The sequence below is a fragment of the Scomber japonicus genome, chromosome 17, assembly GCF_027409825.1.
Source record: "Scomber japonicus isolate fScoJap1 chromosome 17, fScoJap1.pri, whole genome shotgun sequence".
NCBI classification, from domain to species: domain Eukaryota; kingdom Metazoa; phylum Chordata; class Actinopteri; order Scombriformes; family Scombridae; genus Scomber; species Scomber japonicus.
The window spans coordinates 17,931,082-17,950,455 of NC_070594.1; the positions used below are offsets into that span (position 1 = coordinate 17,931,082).

The window sequence follows — 19,374 nt, forward strand, 5'->3', positions numbered from 1 at the left end:
GCAAAACATTTAAATACTGATGTCTGCGCCCAGTTGCACCTGTTTTCTTTTACGCAGTTATGAAACGTGCAATCTATTGCACTGTGCACGCAATTTAGTACCCTTTATTCGGGATCTAAATCAGGTCCTAAGAGTCCTACAGCATGTGTACATTTTTGAACAACAGGACCTTGTGTAGTGAGGGAAGACTGAATGTTTCTTTAAAATAATCATCAAAGAATAGGCATGCAGAGCTGTCAACTTTTCATAAAAACAATATGTGTCAAAAATAACTTTCAATATTCAGATCAAACAACAATCTTGAACTGTGCAAAATTGTATTAATTTAAATGATAATCATCCGTCATTTCTTACAGACCCCTAAAAGTATAACAGTGTGGATTTTTTTCTAACCGTCATAAGTAATCTGATTACTTGTAATCTGATCACTTGTAATCTGATTATTCTCCCAAAGGTAATCTGATCATTTGTAATCTGATTACTCTCCAAAAAGTAAAGCTGTTATTTTGACCTGCCTGACTGAGTTGGTCAGTAATCTGATTACTCTCCCAGAAGTAATCTGATCACTTGTAATCTCGCTCTAAAAAGTAATCTGATTACTTGTAATCTAATTACTCTCCAAAAAGTAAAGCTGTTATTTTGACCTGCCTGACTGAGTTGATATATTGCTTTGGTTGATTTTGATAACTATCCTGAACCACCATCTGTTTTTGCACACTGTTATCATCATGATCATTGCCACATACTTTTAACACCCTCAGCATTATGAAAAACAAAACAAAAAACAAACTGGGTTCACCATGTTCCTCTGGAATGAGTTGGCTTATTTACCCAAAACAGTACTGACAACAGAAAACTCAAGTCCAAAAACAAGAAGCATTGCTCTTTCTATTGAGGAACAGAAACAAATGTTTACTAATTGTTCTTAAAAAATATTTTTTAATAATAATTTGTTTGCAGACTTTTTTGTCATCTCTATTGAGTTTTCTACAACAAAACTACATTTTTGATTGATCAAAAAGGAACGGTAACCTTCCAAAGGATTTTTGAGAATAGTCAACTAATAGGCAGTGAAGTTGAAGTAATCCCTGGCTGCCTGTCCCCTGTGCGCTCCCCGTGGTAAAGGTGAATTTCTGCATCTGATTACTCTCCCAAAAGTAATCTGATTACTCTCCCAAAAGTAATCTGATCACTTGTAATCTAATTACTCTTCCAAAAGTAATCTGATGCAATCTCACTCTAAAAAGTAATCTGATTACTTGTAATCTAATTACTCTTCCTCAGTAATCTGATTAATTGTAATCTGATTACTCTCCCAAAAGTAAAGCTGTTATTTTGACTTGCTTGGCTGAGTTGATATATTGCTTTGGTTGATTTTGATAACTATCCTGAACCACCCTCGGTTTTACACCCTGTTATCATCATCATCATCGACACATACTTTTAACATTTTCAATGTTGCTTCTGGAATGAGTTGGCTTATTTTAAAACAGTACTGAGAACACCTCCTCCAGCTGCTATATTTGTGTGCAGTGGTGTCTGCTGCCAGATTGCTTCTTGTAAACGTCAGTTGGATTACTTGAATAAACAATACAAATACTAACTGCCAAAAATTAGTTGTTGCCATTAGTTGCCAGTGCATCGTGTCCACCTTGCTAAAAGTATTGTAGCCTTATACAACAGTCCTGCAGTAAGTTCTCACTTCATGAAGGTTATAATGTTCAGTTTTTGTTGAAACAGAGAGGCATTAAATCAACTGCATGGTCATTTTGGAGGCTGTTTGAAAAAGTGTCACTAACACTGCGCCTGAGTTCAAATTGGAAAGGCTGAACAGAAGACATGTTTATCTCACTGTGAGCTGTCAACTTTTCAAAAAACCTTGGAGTGCGATTTGAGGGACAGTTCATTAAATTTGTACTTAAGTAAAGAAACATGACTATGTACAGCATCGGTGTAGGCAGCATTTGTAATGTGGGTGGGACAATGTAATGGAGGGACATTTTTAACAGAGTAGATGTAATTTCCTGTATTTTTGGTGCTTTTTAACAGGTGTTTTGACACCTTGATCTGACTATTCTATGAAAAAAATGATAGGTACATTTTATAATAACATCCAGAGGAAGCGTTTGGTCCCAGTTTACATATTAGAAGATATTAAAAAGGTAAGTATAGAAACTGATGAATCTATATGTCACAGCTGTGACATACTGTACGGATTCATTTAATCATTAGAGTTAGATTTTTTTGGGTGATCTATGCCCTTACAAATAAATGACAATACATTTGAGAGTCCATTGTTGATTTACAATTTGAAAGTGAGCATAGCATAAGATGGTTCACCTGGGAACAGTATATTAATTTATCAAGTTTTCAAATAAGTGATGCTCTCCTAACTTTATTTGTCATACAGGACACCTTGACTGAAATGTTTAACATTAAATATTCCCATTGACAAATTATTCTAAACTGTCAAATCTCTTTTATCACTCACCACAGCAAAGGATCTCTCTCACTGTCACTGCATCCTGCACCTGTATCTGATTCACTCTCATGCACCTAGATGTCAGGAGAGGTGGTGGAGTGATAATTATTTAGTGAGCCACATCTATTCTTTCATGTTTATTATCAGAACAAATGATACTGAATGTAAATACTGAATATAAATAAATTTACCCAAAGCCCTCAGCAGCAGGCCAAAGACTGCTCCTCAAAAAGCAGAATATTTGTCAATTGTATGACCCAGTTTAAAAATTAGGCAGCCAGGCTTTTATTAGTCAGCTCCTGACCATAAGAGACTCAGGTGTAGTTAGCTGAACACTTAGTTGTGACAGTGTTTGACCTACCTTAAGCTTCCCACTGTCTGTGCATGAACCGAGCGTCAGCAGTGCTGTGTGTGTGTGTGTGTGTGTGTGTGTGCGAGAAGGTGTCGGTAGCAGTGAAAACAGGGAGCGAGTTTCATTGATTTGGGTTGTCTCTCAATAAACAAGCAGAATGGATTTAATATTGAAGCACCAACACAGCATGGTGTGAGTGCGTGTGAAAATGGTCATTTGTGTGATTCTCTCTCTGATTGTGTGAGAGTTGACAGCTCTGGGTATAGATGTTCTCCTGACAGGGGTTGTCACAACTGGGGAGTTAGAAGAAAGATGAGTAGAGTTTAAGTGGAGTGATGGGCCAGCTGCTGCAGGGAAGATAAAGCTTTGCATCTAGTAAAATAAGTCACAGGCCAGACCTGCAGGCAGCTTTGTTGGTACAGTAGCTGGTTGTAAATCTGTTATGTGTAGCAGGATGGGGGATTTTAGGAGAGTTAAGGATGAGGCAGACTGGCATCCCCAAAACACCAAACCAACAAACCATCAACAAACCATCTTCTAGTGAAGCAGAGACATTAGCTGCAATAGTTTGAGCACATTTATTTTAAAGACCATAAAATGATGGACTGCATTAGTTGTTGTTAACCAGTTTTCAGCTGTTGATATAAACTCATTCTGGACACCCTTGAAATGCCAAGAATCGTCCCATAGCCGCCAGAAACCAAAGATATAAATGATTAAGATATTAAAACATTTTCTTTCCTTCCTGAGAATTTTTTTTTTATCTGGAATGCAAATGAATACAAAATAATAAATTAAAAACTGGCAAAAAGGAAACACTGAACACAAACCAGGACAATGTAAAGGTACAGACAATGGAGATTAGGATGGTAAAGTGAAATACATAGATGACATATATTAGCTTATGGTTACTCTTTTCTGGGTGTCTTTTTTAAAGAGTGATGGAAAAACATGCACTCTGACCAGCTGTTGGAGAAATTAGAAATTAGTTTTAGCTCAGATCGGAAACACTAGTAACACACACTTATGAAAAGGAACATCATCTTATTTGCAATGAAAGGCAGTTAGCATCCAGTTTTGTGAACAAATCCCTCATTTTCTTTGCTGCAGGATCTCAGAAAAAAAGTGCAGTATATTCATACAGCTTCGTAATGCAACGCAGTAGAAACACTGGTATTTGGCAGGTTCAATCTTTCAAACTTTGGATTCATCAAAATACAGTATGCTCCATAATTACTTTTTTTTTTTTTTTTTTAAGTGTTTAACTCTCAAGCCAGCCTAAATTCTCAACAAACAATGACCTGTCCCAAATAATAACTCTATGCAAAATACACTGCTCGTTTGGTCAAACTCAATCATTCATGCACACATCGTTGGAATTCTTTGAATTCATAATTGAGTGCTTACTGTTTAACCCTCATTTATACCTAATAATATTTTACAAATTAAACAAAATGTTATAAACCAATACTGTAAGAACTGACTATGTCACAACTCCACTAGCTGTGCACTCAGGTTCCTGTCACACAGTTGCTGGAACTCTTAGCAAGGTTTGGCACTTACAACTAATATACATAAAGGCTTTTGGCACTCTTTAGTTCATGGATACCATTTCCTATTAGGCTTTCCAGCTTTTAAGACATTAACCATTTCATAATGTATTAACTTCTCTCTTGATGCAACATCACAGAAGTCCTCTGCTGTAGTAAATACCCCAGATTTAGCTCTCCACATCTTGTGCTAATCTCACCTGGAGATTAAAAACAATGATAGGTTCCTTAATAAAAAAAAAAGAACCCCAAAACAAGCTCAAATGAAAACTACACTTCAAATAAACTGAGCTCAACATTATTTCTCATTGTTCTTAGTCAAATTTTAAATAGCATTTTGTCCTTCCAATTACTCAACCCCACAGTTCTCAGTGCTGAGCCTCTTGTGATAGGAGTCTACTGCAGATGGAAAATGGAGCCCGTAAAAACACGAGCGTCAGGATCCGCACACCCCTGAACACACCTCACTTTTCTTGGAAATGCTGAGAGACAGGGCACGTTTCCCTGTTGCCCTCAGGCTGCCTCCGGCTATCTCCAGCCAATTCTAGACAATTAGCTTTTGGCTACTTCCACTGTTAAACAGACAGTTCTTAGGGATGGACCAGCCAGCTGTTGGCATCCTCCAGATCTGTGTCCAGCTCCTCGTCTTCCTCCAAAGGCTCTGGGGTTCGGAGGGCCAGGTCTCGTAGGAAAGCAGGTGAGTAGGCGGGGGGTTGGGAGACAGACTTGAGGCCAATTTTTTTCTTCATGAGATGGAACTGGTCGCGAATGAAGTTGTAGAATTCATACTCATAGCGCATGCGGTGGTAAAGCACCTGCAGGGCCTCCAGAGTGGGAGTATGTTTACGCACTGTGCCAGTCATGTTCCCCATCTTCCTGTAGTCTGCAGACAAAAATGGTTTAAAAAATCAAAACAATGACTATGAAGTCAATTGCCTGTAACTTGATAGGAATCCAATCACAGAATCAAACAACATGAACTATTTTAAAGAAAGATCCAGCGTTTTGAAAGGAATAAATGTCTATTTCAACATAACAAATGGATATTGGGAGCATTTGCCTACCAGGGCTCTTGTAGATGTTGAGTACTCCAGTAAAATAATGAGGTAAGAGCCTCTCCAACAGGAGTAGCACATCCTCCAGCTCCTCCAGGATCCCCACAAGGAGGTAGTTCTCCAACACATTCTGCTTGGCTCTTTCCAGAGCCCAAACTCCTGGCTCCCTGTTGCACACAAAAGAAAATGAGAGTGAAAACAGAACAATAAAGACAACGTAATAATCAGGCTTCCATGACTAGACATAAAATATCTCAAAATGCTTGTCGTGCTATTTGTGAATCTGCAGATACCTGCATTGAGGATGCTGTCCACAAAAGTATGGGATGATGTAGAAGACTCTGGGGTTGGAGCATTCAGGATAATTCTCTAGAATGCACACATTTATGTCCTGAAAACAGAGTAACACACAATACATGAAATCGGACATAACTGTAATGCTTTATTTCTCTCACTAGAGGGAGCTCTTCACTAGGCCTGTTCCCTGTGAGCTTCCTCATAATCATCATCTGAGGTTAAGTGCTGAACCAAACAACATCCTGTGCTCAAAGATAAGCTCACTTCTGCTGCTCGTAGAGGCTGAGATGCCAAATGAGATAAAAAATATAGCAATGTATGGAATCAAGCTCATAATAGTGCAAATTAAATTACCATCAGCTAGCTGTAGAAATAAGACAAAACTATTGATAGGTTTGTTATCATGCAGTGATCAAGAGTAATATATGTAGGAATTTCCAGATGAAGAAGTTAGTCAGAGTTATGACCTTTAAATTACCCCTTGTCTGAATGTGGGTGTCATTAAATAATGAAAAGAGAAGAAAAAACAAAGGAAAAGATTAAAAACACACAGGCCAGAGTGAAGCTGGCCAGCCACTGAGTTCTGTGGAACCAGCAGTCAAATCCATGTCAGGTGACGTAAGCCTAATGGATGGCAACAAGTCCTGAGCAACAAAACACTCTACGAAGCATGACTCACACACACACACACTCAGATACGCCACATGCCTGTGCTCAAACACACATGCAATGGCACTAGGCTACATGCGTGAGGTAAAAGGTGTTGACAGGCTTGTTGTATAGGAAAGAATGGGACCTTAATATGGATGAAAACAGAAAGTGTAATGCTGACGTCAAAGCTTGCCCTTAAGATTTATGCCCTGATAAGTCAGTAACGGCTGGTTTAAACAGAGCAATTTGTCAAAGCCAACACTGTGGCCAACATGGTCCATCAAGTTGAGTCTGACGGGGCCAGATGCCCAGAGTCTCCCAGAGGACACAGGCTGCAGCTGAGGGCCCAGCAGGTGAACACTGAGAACCAGGTGACTCAGTGACTCAAATTCACACTTACACAGCTGTAAATATGTATGAAGGTACAAAACCATGCATGCTGTAAATGAGCATGTATGTGTGCTTGAGACTGGTACAGTAAGGTCAGTTTGTTTTGTTATGAAAATGTTCATCACTTTTTTCTGCTTTATGAGACAGAAAAAAGGTATAGTCAAGTCAAGTCACCTTTATTTATATTGCCCAAAATCCTCTCCATATATCCTTACAACTTAGGTTCAGATAAGTAACCGCCCCCCCAAATGCTCAAAAAGAAGAACTTGAACTGCAACTTCAAGAAGAGCAACAGAAGATGGACAGACATGAAACTGATGTTATATTCACTGAAAATACTAAAATGACAATAACATGACACTATGAAGAAGAAGCAGAATGATGATATTAGGTTAACAGAACACAATAGATTTCTCTCTAGCTTCTAACAAGGTGGCCATGACAGAGATAATGTGAAGGTCTGCACAGAGGTCTATATATATGTATATATGCTGGGATGACATAAATTATGCACTTTTTCCTTGCAGCTGACCACTGCGGTACAATTGTCTCTCATGCGCCAAGTAGCTGCAGGGTTTGTCTGAACTGTATGACTGACTGCTCTGAGCTGCACTATGTACCAGCAACAGGACTTATTGGTGATCAGTGAAGCAAACCACTGGAACGCTCTTCAAAGAAACCACAGTAAAGTCTTGGAGGAACCTTTAGAATAGAGTTCAGCATTGTACTATTGTTAGTGTGGGTGTTGTGCCCGGACTAGTGATTAGTTGGCCCTTCTTTTCTTTGATACATAATTTCAGCAACAAGTGGTTGTTCTTCTTATGTTTTATTTGTTGCTCGCTGTTCTTTTGTCATGTCAGAAATGATAGTGACAGTACACCCAGTGTTATTAATTATGAGAATATCTTCTTTCTCTCCAATCTACAGTTTCCTATCTACGAAAAGTGTTTCCTCCTTTCAAAGAAAATATTTTGGCATCATAGTATGTGGGAAAAACTATAAATCATGTGCAGAGATTTCAAAAGAAAGGAGACATGAACTAACTTGAACTCCAATGCAACCCAAACCCAAACTTCTACACTAGCTGTGTAATGAGAACAGACTCCTAACAGGGTTTTTCTACAATTAGCCTAAAGCAGAGCAGCACCAAGGCTCTCAAGAAAATCATCATGAGCCAAATAAAGAACAAAAAAAGTAAAAAAAATACAAGTGGGAGCCCGAGACAAACAGAGAAAGAAAGGCGGACAGGAAGTGGCATGTGTGACGCCATTACACCGACACACATGGCTTATTGCCAGGAAGTCCCTCCTCCACTTTGCTCCGACACTTGATACAGGGCCCTCATGCCTCAACATTAAGGGGACCTCTGGGAATCCAGCCACAACTCATTTATATACAACTGCACACAATCAAATACGCACACACAAAAACACACACACAGTGGACAGACAATACTCTCTTTAGAAAACCCATTAGTATTTCGAAGAGAGCTCCTGTGTGCACACTCGGGCTCGTTGTTCCTATTCTCACTGTGGATTAAGCTAACTGAGCAGTCACAGAAACTGTAGCAAAACAGAGCTTAATCTGTCAAATGGCCTCCCTTTTCTCTGAATGGAATGTTTGCATGAATTAAATCAGGAGTAAGTGATGATGGAAACCTTTCCCATGGGACAGTTTGTCTCAGTTTTGATCACAGATCGTGGGAGTGGTACACCTGGGTCAAAACACATTTAAACTGATTATTCTTTGTTTTAAACTCTTTGAAGTGCATCCAGGCAGTATAGAAAATGTCAGGTTAGTTGCAAACAGAAATGTGTCTAAAATCAACATAAGGTTTCTTTTCTGTGCCTTGAAAAACACACATGCTAGCTTAAACGCCACCTAATAGATATGGCCAGTGAACTGCATGTGTTGGTTGAACCTCAGGCAATCACTCCTGTGACAGATACACCACCTAACTGTTACTAAAGTCAAGGCATGCTCGGGCATGATTGACGCCAGAAGAGTTCTTTCTTTATGTGCACACTTGTTTGAAAGTGTGTATGTGTCATTGTAAATATGAGATTAACTGACAGCAGGAGGTTTTTACTGGCCGTGGGAATCTTACCTGATAGATCAGTATTTTGCACTGTGGGAACGAATCTGTGCTCTTTGGGTTAAGTTGTGACACGGAATTACTTCTTTGACATTTTAAAGGCACGTATACTCACATGTCTATCAGGCTGTCAACTACATCAAAGTTGGCTTTTTAAAGCTCATGTTATTTCAAATAAAAGCTCATAATTAGAGTCTTAAGTGACAGTCCATGTTCATTATGTGCTCAATCTCGTGCGTGTATGCATGTGCTGAGGCCTGTGTACTGTACACTATGCACCCAATGTCCAGTGCATGCCTTTGTATAGTGCAGTGTATGTGAGTGCAAAAAGGGGTGTGGGGACTGGTGGAAAATCCAAGCCGACCACAGGAATGTCTCAGTAACACGTGCATCAGGTTCCCTCGGCCTCGGCTAGCAAACTGACAGTGTTCTTTCATTGACACCTCTCATATACACCCAGTGCAGGGCAGGCAGGGCTAATGCACACCAGGTAGGGGATATATGCAAGACTAGTCTCAACTCCGAGTGTTGACATAGTAGGGCACTCATGCTGATAAATACACGTGTTTGAAATGCTATACTTGTGAGGACATTCATCTCTGAGCCCCAAACCTCTCTCTCTAACACATTGGACATTAATTTTAAGCCTTATTTTGGATACTCACAATAAATTAAGTAATACAATGGCAACAAAAATCAGTGCTAAGAATAAAAGCTGCATTCTTATTATTCCTTACTTTTCGAGTAATTTGTTGGCTGGACCACAACAGCGAGGCAAAGCCCAAGAAACATGAATGTCCTTGACTGACTGATGAACTTACACCATTGGTTGGCTGAGGACCGCTGAAGTAAATATCCCAGAATGCATTTCGACTGTAAATATATCACTTTAATAAGTTCTAATATTTTTTAAAAGTAACAATTAAGATTACCAATATGTGGTCAATTTATCCAACTAACAACTATTTGGAACAAACCAACATGCAGAATCCAACAAAAAAGCAGTTTTTAATATTTCTAGAAAGTAAGTGAGACCATATGAATCTCAGGTTTCGGGGCGTTATGTAAGGTAAAAGTGAAAGGGAAGAGGAAAAGATCTACAATTCAATACACTTTATGTAAAACATTCATTTTCAACAACCAAAACTAACCCTAAACTAAAAAAAGAGCATTGATAAACATAGGATTTTAATTCTTGGTCCTTATAAGTATGGTAGAGTACACACACACACACACACACACACACAGACACACACACACACACACACACACACACACACACACACAGGTAAGCCAGTCTACAGCAACACAGCCTCGTCCTCTCCTTTAACTCTAGCAAGGGGCCCCCGTGGTCTGCATACTTTAATAACTCAACTCACATGGTCAAAAACTCCAGGGAAAGCACTGCAATACTTAATTACACCCAGTCAGACTCAAGCCAGAATGACATTCACTCCTCCTGTTAGCCTCTCAGTACGGCTGGAGATATGGCCTTATGAGCTCTCAGGGGCTCTGACAGTTAGGAAGACTTTGGCACAAATGATGCCTGCGTCCATTACTTGATATTGATTTGCCATTCAACATTGAACAAGTGTTGATATGATCATTATTTTGACCTGTTTTTATTGCAGAAAAGTTTCTTGTTTTTTCCTACCCCCTAATCCTAAATGAAGTTGTTTGAGATGTAAGGGGAATTCCAACTCCACATTAGCTGGCCCAATATCTGCACAAAGACTGCTGACTGTACTGTGCAGCCTCAGACTGAAAGTGTATTTCAACAGTCAAACTATTTTTAAGTAGCTCCTCCACTGTGTAAAACTCACACAGAGATCAAAAAATGGCAACTTGAAAATTAAAGTGAGGATCAAAATGGAGCCTTACTTTAAAGTAAAATATGTGATGTCTTCGTATGGTGCTACAGGGGTAAACAACTCTGCAAGGCAGATGTATGATACCAAGTTCTGATGTGGTTATACTAAATCGGCTCTCTAATTGGAATCATGGTCACATTTAAATATTGGGTTAGCATCAGGCTGCCGAGGCCTTACAATTTGCCTTCCTCCCTCTAGCAACACCACATGTACAATAACTTCAAAGTGAGCTGAATGTAGTTTTAATAGCTTCTTGCATTGAAAAATTTAGGAAGTTACTATTTGTCTCAAAGTAATAACAAACAGAGATCGCAAACCCAAGAGGATATGGCTTGCACAAGATATGTCACTAATCGGTTATTTAGTGAATGAATGAATGCGGAAGTCACTTATGATGAAAAATACAACAGTGTCATCACTGATTCACTGTATGACGTTAGCAAAGATTTGCGTCTGTACAGTATGACATGTATAACTATTCTGAGTGTACATGCCTCTAACTATAGAGCACATCATGATCATACCAGAATAAAAAATCAGTATAAGACATTTCAGTTCATGTTTGTTAAAATTATTAAGCCACCAGGCTTGAGATCAAAAGAGATACAGATTTAAAGCACAGTCATTGGTAAGCCACTGACTCGGTCATAAAATAACTGTCAAATACTGCAAACGCATTAGTATTTCAAACCATAAACATCCGTGGCACTGATTTAGCTAATGTCCATATGAGAGTAAATGGGCTTGTGGGCACTGGGACGGAGATGAAAGGCAGACAGAGGGGAAGGAGGCTAAATGATTCAGTATTTGTTTGACCTTTCAAATAATACAGTTATAAAGTCTTCTATATTGTGCACTGGTTCTCTGGGATCGAAGCAATATGTTAAGCAAATGTTGTGCCTCCTCCAAAGCTACATTGAAATTAAATTAATTAAAACTATTTAAAATGAAATAAGATACAAAAGAGACGCTTGTGTGGTGGAGCCTCCCAGTCTCTTTGTGACACATGATGGTGAAGGACACGCTGCTACTAAAGGTAATGAATGATAATGAATTCCTCCTAATCAGACCCTGTTCACATCTCCAAGGCAGGTGCATCACTTTAACCACAAAACTACAACTAATTAATCTACAGGCCCCTTGTCTTCACAGCATGAGGCTGCACTTTTACACTTTAACTGGCAAATAGACAGATGTGGTTCCCCTTGATGAAAAGTGCAGCTCACATTTACATGTATGTATTTGTGACATCTTACTGCTGCCGTTAGTCAGGAGTACAGCACATCATAGCATCCAAAAAATATTTTTCTCAAAATTGTTACTGTATGTATTAATTATATATCTCAAGTGAGAATAGACCACATCAGACATTAAAATGTATAAATCTGTTCAAGCAAACATGCTCTTTTTTATTTAAAGCAGCAACAAGGTCTCACCAGGTATCTCTCATCATCTTTCATTCCTGGAGTACGGATGAGGTGGTTCTGCTCACCCCTCCAGTCCCCAAAGCGACGGAAGAAGTAGTTGGAAAGGAACCGGTTGATGGGGTCCCTGATTATGTTGATATAGACAGGCTGCTCTATCCTAAACCTAACAAAGACAAATCAAAATGTAAGTTAATACATGCACATAATGGTCATTGTGGACAGACATATGTCATGAAACAAAGAGTTACTGTATTCACTGTACCTGGTAAAGTTGAGGAAGTGAACATGTCGTGTATAGAGGAATGGCTGAGGGATATTACTGATGTTCTTCATGAGATCCACCTGAAAAACAACACGTATTTGATTTGACAAAGATCTAATTGTAAAACACATGATCTGCCACAAATATGGATAATCAACTCAGATGACTAGAGATCTCAATCCTAAGGCCAGTGCATAGTGTAATGGTAGAAACCCAGTCATTATTACTAATAGAAGATAACCAAAACCACATGCAAGCTCCTGACACTGTGTACAAGAGCTTTAGTAGAAATTGAGTGCAGAGGCTTCCTCTGTAAATAAACACACAACAGCATCTTCATATCAAATACAACCAAGAAGTGTCATCATAAGTGTCTGACTGGAGCACATAACCATGAATATTAAAATATGCGTTGCTGTGTGTTTATCTGGCTTTTGGGCCACCTTAATTTCATTTGCAGAATCTTCCACTGCAGACTGACCTCAGCAAACCACAGCTTCAACCTCTCCCTTGACTGCACAGTTTCAGAATGCAATATCATTGTTTTATCCATCTCACAATATTCATCACCATTTCCCCTCTGTCATGTCTCTGGCACAGGAAGGCCAACATTTTTAAAGGTCTCATTCCAAGTTTCTTCTCTTCTTCGTCTGCTGTTATGAAAAGTAAAAAAAAACAACTTCCCAAAGGCTGTCCAGGTCTGTACGGTGAGACAAGTAGCCAAAACAAACTTGAAATATCACAGTAATGTTGATCCAGAGATCCATTTGACTGAAGGCAACTGAAACCTCATTCTTATTTATTTCTCAGATTAATGGCTCCATATTTGAGTAATTCTCTATTTTATCCCAGTCGTGCATGTACGAAATTAGTTACTGTGCAAGTTATTCCTCTGCAGCAGTGAAGCATAAAATATGTCAATTCTAAAATAATAAAAAAACACAGAATAATGAACCAACGTCATGGCTGGCTTCTTGGCAATAATTTTGGGCACATGTATTGATGACATTAACACGGGGCGGCTGTGGCTCAGGTGGTAGAACGGCCGTTGCTGCGCCAATGGTGTATGAATGAGAATGAATGGTTAACTTCCTCCTGATGTGCAAGTTGGCACCCTGCCATCAGTGTATGAATGTGTGTGAATGGGTGAATGAGATGTAATGTAAAGTGGTTTGAGTGGTCGTAAAGACTAGAAAGGCGCTATATAAGTACAGTCCATTTAACATTTACCATTTACTGGGATGTCATAGTCATGAGCTCTTCTCAGAAATCACACTGAGATTTAGTGGCAGGGACCTACTGTACAGAACCATAGCCTCTGAGCCCCCATTAGTTTATAGTTTATATTAGCTGAATCAGGATGTTTATGGTTGTATATTTATAAATAATTACTTGGAAATATGTGAGAGTTTATCCAAAATGTCAAACGTCAAAAATCTGAAATAAATCAACTTCTATACTTGCTAAATTTAACACACTGTCAGGATTTTTTTTTTTGACACAAAAGGGCAGGATAATTAAGGTAAACTCATTAAATTGAAAATATTCAAGCTTTTCTTGTCAACTTCTGTCAGGCTACTGATTAAAACTTGAAAGATACCAAATACTAGATGCTGAGAGTGTCAGGGATCAGAGGCCTTTTAATTAGTCCATGAATTAACCAATAACTAGTAGACAAAGGTTACCTCAAGTTTGGATATCCTGTCTGACCTAAGACCCATTAATCTGGACTGTAGCCATTGTCACTGCTCAGTCTGCTGTCATTCTGGGGACATTTAGACAGTTACCACCGGCAACTTTCTTTCTTCTGCCAGTGATAATATGTAACATTTCAGATCGTTTCATCCTAGTAGCAGGCATCAGAATTACAGTCAAGGACTTGATCCCTCACTGGCTTCCCACAACCTATTGTACTCAATAGAATGTACCACCAAGCCAGAGGTATCAATAATGTAAATTGAAAAAGGTGTCTACACAATGGTGGCTGTGTGCTTTGCCCCTCCGTCGCCTCACTCGTCAGAGTTCTGGACAGAGGTGAAGTTAGCCAGCAAAGAAGGTAATGCCAGGTGACAGGAAGGAATATTATAAAGACAAGACAGACAAGTGGAGCAGAGCAGGGCAAAAATTATTTTGGACATGACTAGTTGAAAAGTGGAGATTGAAATCAGTAACCACTAATGAATAATGCACTGAAGACTGCACACTGAGTCCCTCTGTTGTCATGCTGGGAACACAAAAGCCAAGGACAGCACAAAGATTCAAGATTCAATCAAAGATGGAGACTATGGGTGTATAATTAAAATCACTATCAATGGGTAAAAGAGGCATACGGGTGTAGAATTCAACAGAAAGAGCACTGCATCTTGTGGAAGCCATTAAAGTTCAAAGCTGACCTGAATGCTGTAATTGGGGGTAATAAGAAGTAGTTCACAGGAACCCAAATGGGATCTTCTGGCTCGGACTCCTTCCACAACTCTACACATCCAACAAGATTCCATGTATGATGTACAGCTATTGGTGATAATTAAAGATTGAAGTTTGAGTGTGGGAACCCATTAACAGGCTTGGTGCAGAAGTCGTAGAAAGTGGGATGAATCTGGACACAGCAAGGGATCTTCAGCGAGATAATAATACAATGACACTTTCAATGGGATAGTCATATGTTGAGTCTACTTCCTTTTGTCCAGCATTTCTCCATTTCAGCTTCTTGGGGCCAGTGAGAGTACAGCCTGACTATAGCATGAGCAATGTCTGCTAGTCGATCAATATCACAATTATAGTGCGTGTGGAAGCATGCTGGTTATATAACCTTTTATTGAACCACTTTCAGATAAGTGTGCTGAAATGGAACACTGGATAAATGGAGGAACTTCTCTAAAGCTGTAGGGCGGAAGAGGACACCACCTACTGAAGGGACACTTAAAACATTTCCACAACTGGGAGCCTGCTGGATTTCTCTGCATGACCTTTTAAATAAATGAAACAAATCAGTTAAATATTAATGTCGGAGAAGATGTCAGTCTTTTTGTAAAATTGGAGCCCTTTTTTCCTCTGTAATAACTGACTGATTTTGGTACGAAGGTTTTTAAAGACTGAACCACTCTTTATATGGAGACCTTTCATACAAAGAGCATTGCTCAGCTGAAGAGCTGTTTGAATGTGCTACTCTTAGAAACTATGCATAGGCACCTGTTACGTCACAGCAAGACTATTTGGACAGTAACAGTAATATGTATATTTGTTTATGTACACAAGGCAGTTAATCTGAGGGCCCAGTCAGATTTAGGCTTCACACCCTCCCTCTTCTCTATAAACTCAGTACATTTCCACTCCACTCTGCTTCCACTCTCTGTGAATTGCTCCTGCTATAAAAATACATTTTAAAACTTCCATTAATGGCCCAGGATGTATTTCAGCACTCTACACTTGCATAGTTTTTAATGCTCTGTCTCTGTTAATCATATTAAATAGAAAAAGTTTATTTTCCAAAAACTGCCCCCCTTGGTCATTAGTCCAGACCAATTAGCCCAAAGCTTACCCCTGACATTCCCTCCCCCACTGCCAAGCCCTTCTCCTCAGGTTAATGTGTAGACCGTGAACTCATTTGGCACATTTGGTGAGTGTGTGTGTGTGTATGTGTGTGTGCTTTCTGACCCACCCCACTGGTCTGTCTGGCCAGACCCCCTCTCATTTAGCAGGGAGAGCTGCAGGGAGATGGAGGGAAAGTGGAGGACAGTCTGAGATTCCAGGCATACCTGAAACCCCCGACCCCTTACCCCCCCTCCTTTCCTGAGCCCCTGTGGCGTCCTCACAGGGCTCATCAAGGGAAATGTAGGAAGAGCCAAAACCACAGAAAGCTGTGACTGCTGCCCAACATTCAATTTATTTCACCTCTAGATCTCTAATTTAAAAAATAATAATCGGGGTCTAAATAATGTGCACCTGTTGTATAGACAAATGCAGAGGCCAGACAGTATAGGAAAAGGACTACAAGAGGACCCTTGAAAATGTGGTCCCTTGTCCACATATAACACAACAACTTCCCTTATATAGTTTTCAGGGCTGCAACCGACAAAAATTATCAATGAATCTGTTAATTTTTTTTCTTGATGAATCGATTAGCCATTTGGTCCGTAAAATGTATGAAAATGGTGAAAAATGTTCATCACTATTTCCCAAGTGCAAAGTGACATCCTTTTGTCTTGACTAACAGTCCACAACCCAACGATATTTAGTTTATTATCATAAAAGACTAAATCTTCCATCGTACAATCATACAATGGGCCATTTTTTATTAAAAAATGTCTCAAAAGGATAATAATACACCATTTTACTAAAATATCTGCTGGCATGAAATCAAAGCAGCAGCCAAAAAAATAATGCAGACACTTCTTCAAGCACCTAGTCTAATCCAATTCTGTTGATGGTTAAGTGACCATAAACAAAGTTTTGCTTTGAGTATAGCTGTTGAGATGCTACTTGGGAATAACTATTTACAGTTTATGCTTGTAGCCAGGCCAGACACTTCTCAGTGTTTGCGTATCTGTGGCTAAGTGATGCAGATACACAAGCTTCATGGCTGTAGAGCATCTGTCTTTTGGTTACCATTTTTGGTAAGAGGGAGGAAACAGGATCCCACATGAACGCAGACACACTCCCAAAGATGCCATCTTTCTGTTTCTGGTGGTTTTTAAAAGGAAGGCTGTTTTTAAACTCTTTTTTCCAGGAAAAGTCTTAAACCTCTCTCTCCCACTGAGCCTGTTCCCCCTCTGTACAGAAAGGGACAGATGGGTCACTATACGCTGAAAATCTGCAGAGGCTCTGCAAAGTTCCAGACGAATAAGGCACCTTCACTTTTTGGCAACCCACGCACAGGGCATCAACCCTCAGCAAACCCATTAGCAGACTATGTGGGAGAGCCAGCAGGAAAACGGTCCAAATCTGCAGTCCAGCGCCAGAACCACAACTGATGAGACCAGCATCTCTAAACTTAGGCAAGTCTGGATCTGCACAAGTCAACACACACACAAGCACACATACAAACAGACACACAAAGACAGAGACACACTTTACAGAATCACACACAAACACAAGCACAGACATACACTCTTTAGCAGACCCCCCTTGCACAGACACTGGAATGCACACTCTCTTGCTGGAGATCATTCACAAAGATGTTTTATGTCTAGAGAATTAATGAGTGTAATGGTGTTCTGCCACTGTGTGCACAGCCAGAATTTCAGGATTTGATGAATGGGTAAACAAGTAGCTATTTCAATATTGGCTTTACATTAACATCAAATCGGTCAGTAATGGCTTTACATATTTAACATCTGCTGACCATTCAAATGTGGTTTGCAGTAGTAGCTTATTCCTAAAGGACGCTGTCAATAACATAATGTGAGGATGTGACTCATAGCTGCAATACTCCCACACAAACACACAATGAAAGCACTTTGTCATCCAAATGACCACAAAAGTCATAGCGTTAAAGGAAAAAGTCACTGACAGACCTGCCTATGTGGTTGGCCTTGCTCTGATTCTGAGGAATCAAAAATGCTGCTGCAATCAGTGCTACTTTGGATAAATGACTTGCAGTATGACGGGATATTCTCTTTTCACCAGCCCACACCAAGGAAGGTCAAAGGTCAGGGGAAGCTACAGCGCAGGATCTCTAGAGCTGAGTGGTATTACATAAATAATTATGTACAATCACTCCAGCATTGTATAAGGGTACAATTTTTACATATTTTTAATTTATTTGAGTCTTTCTTTTTTATATTACTTTAATGTTTCACCTTACTACATTTAAGTTGTATGGAAATGTTGTATTTTTTATTCCAGTGCATTCATTTAGGAATTTGCTATGTTTATGTGCAGATTTTACACACATAAAATAAAATTAGTTTATATGATATAATACCTTGTTAAAGATTAAATTAATTAACAGCATAAAAAGTAGTTAAAATCAATTCCTCCTCAACCAACATGAAACAACATTCTGCTTATATGTTATAAGTAATAATATCTAAAAAAATTATATATCATATATTGAGTACCAGTCAAACGTTTGGACACACATTCTCATTCAGGTAAATGGGAAGGTGTGTCCAAACTTTTGATAGGTACTGTATGTAATAGAATGACTGAAATAAGACACTGTGCATTACTTTACCTGTAATATACTGTATGTAAATACTTTTGAACATTTGCAAATGTAAAACTTCAACTCCAGGACTTTTACACTGTTGTATTGGTATTTTTATTTAGGTAAAAGGTCTAAGCACTCTCTCTGCCACTGGATTGTTGCTCAGTGACACTCCATGACAGTTGTTAGTTTCACACAGGTGCCTGAACCCCAATCATCTGGTCAGAGTTATCCTGCCAAAACTAGAGCTGACTTTGGAACCCTCCAGTCCTGTTCGGATCAAAACACACAGCACCCAGCCAAACTTTTCTTCACGTAGTAGGAAAATCTTTTATTTAAAGTATGTAAATAAAACATTTCTGGGCCTAGTGGAAAAAGTCAAGAGAAAAGGTTTTGTGTGTTTAATCTCTAAAAATCTGTGCCATTTAGACATGCCTTATGCACATTAGCATTGGCATTCTCACTGGCACATGCCAGCGTTTCTTGTCTCAAAAGGCTGCGGTTTTTAAACGAAAGCAGTTTTTCCTCTGTAAAGCCAACACTCGTGTCCTCGAGATATTCCAGGAAATAATGAAAGGAGATTCCACATCCTTCTGCCTTGTTCTCACACTGAATGAAAGACAAACACTGAATGAGCTCCTGCTGCTGTTACAATTCACTGTAACCACACAGTGAAGAGCACAGTAAAATCAATTACGTCTTTTCCACATACAGTGTTACCTTCACTAGGGATATTGTTTGTTTCTTTAAGGATTTGAATCGTCAGCTAGTCTGAGTCTGGCTGTTTACAAGAA

General features: G+C 39.3%; 1 protein-coding gene across 1 annotated transcript in view; it reads right to left on the reverse strand.

Annotated features, from left to right (window-relative positions):
* Positions 1-3,322: 3,322 nt before the first annotated feature.
* Positions 3,323-19,374, reverse strand: part of usta (uronyl 2-sulfotransferase a) — a 54,250-nt gene continuing 38,198 nt past the window's right edge. The window contains exons 4-8 of the mRNA XM_053337579.1: positions 12,433-12,512; positions 12,180-12,333; positions 5,733-5,830; positions 5,449-5,606; positions 3,323-5,267 (exon numbers count right to left, since the gene is read on the reverse strand). Of these exons, the coding sequence (XP_053193554.1) occupies positions 4,975-5,267; positions 5,449-5,606; positions 5,733-5,830; positions 12,180-12,333; positions 12,433-12,512 (783 nt within the window). The 3' untranslated portion in view covers positions 3,323-4,974. The remainder of the gene's footprint in view (positions 5,268-5,448; positions 5,607-5,732; positions 5,831-12,179; positions 12,334-12,432; positions 12,513-19,374) is intronic.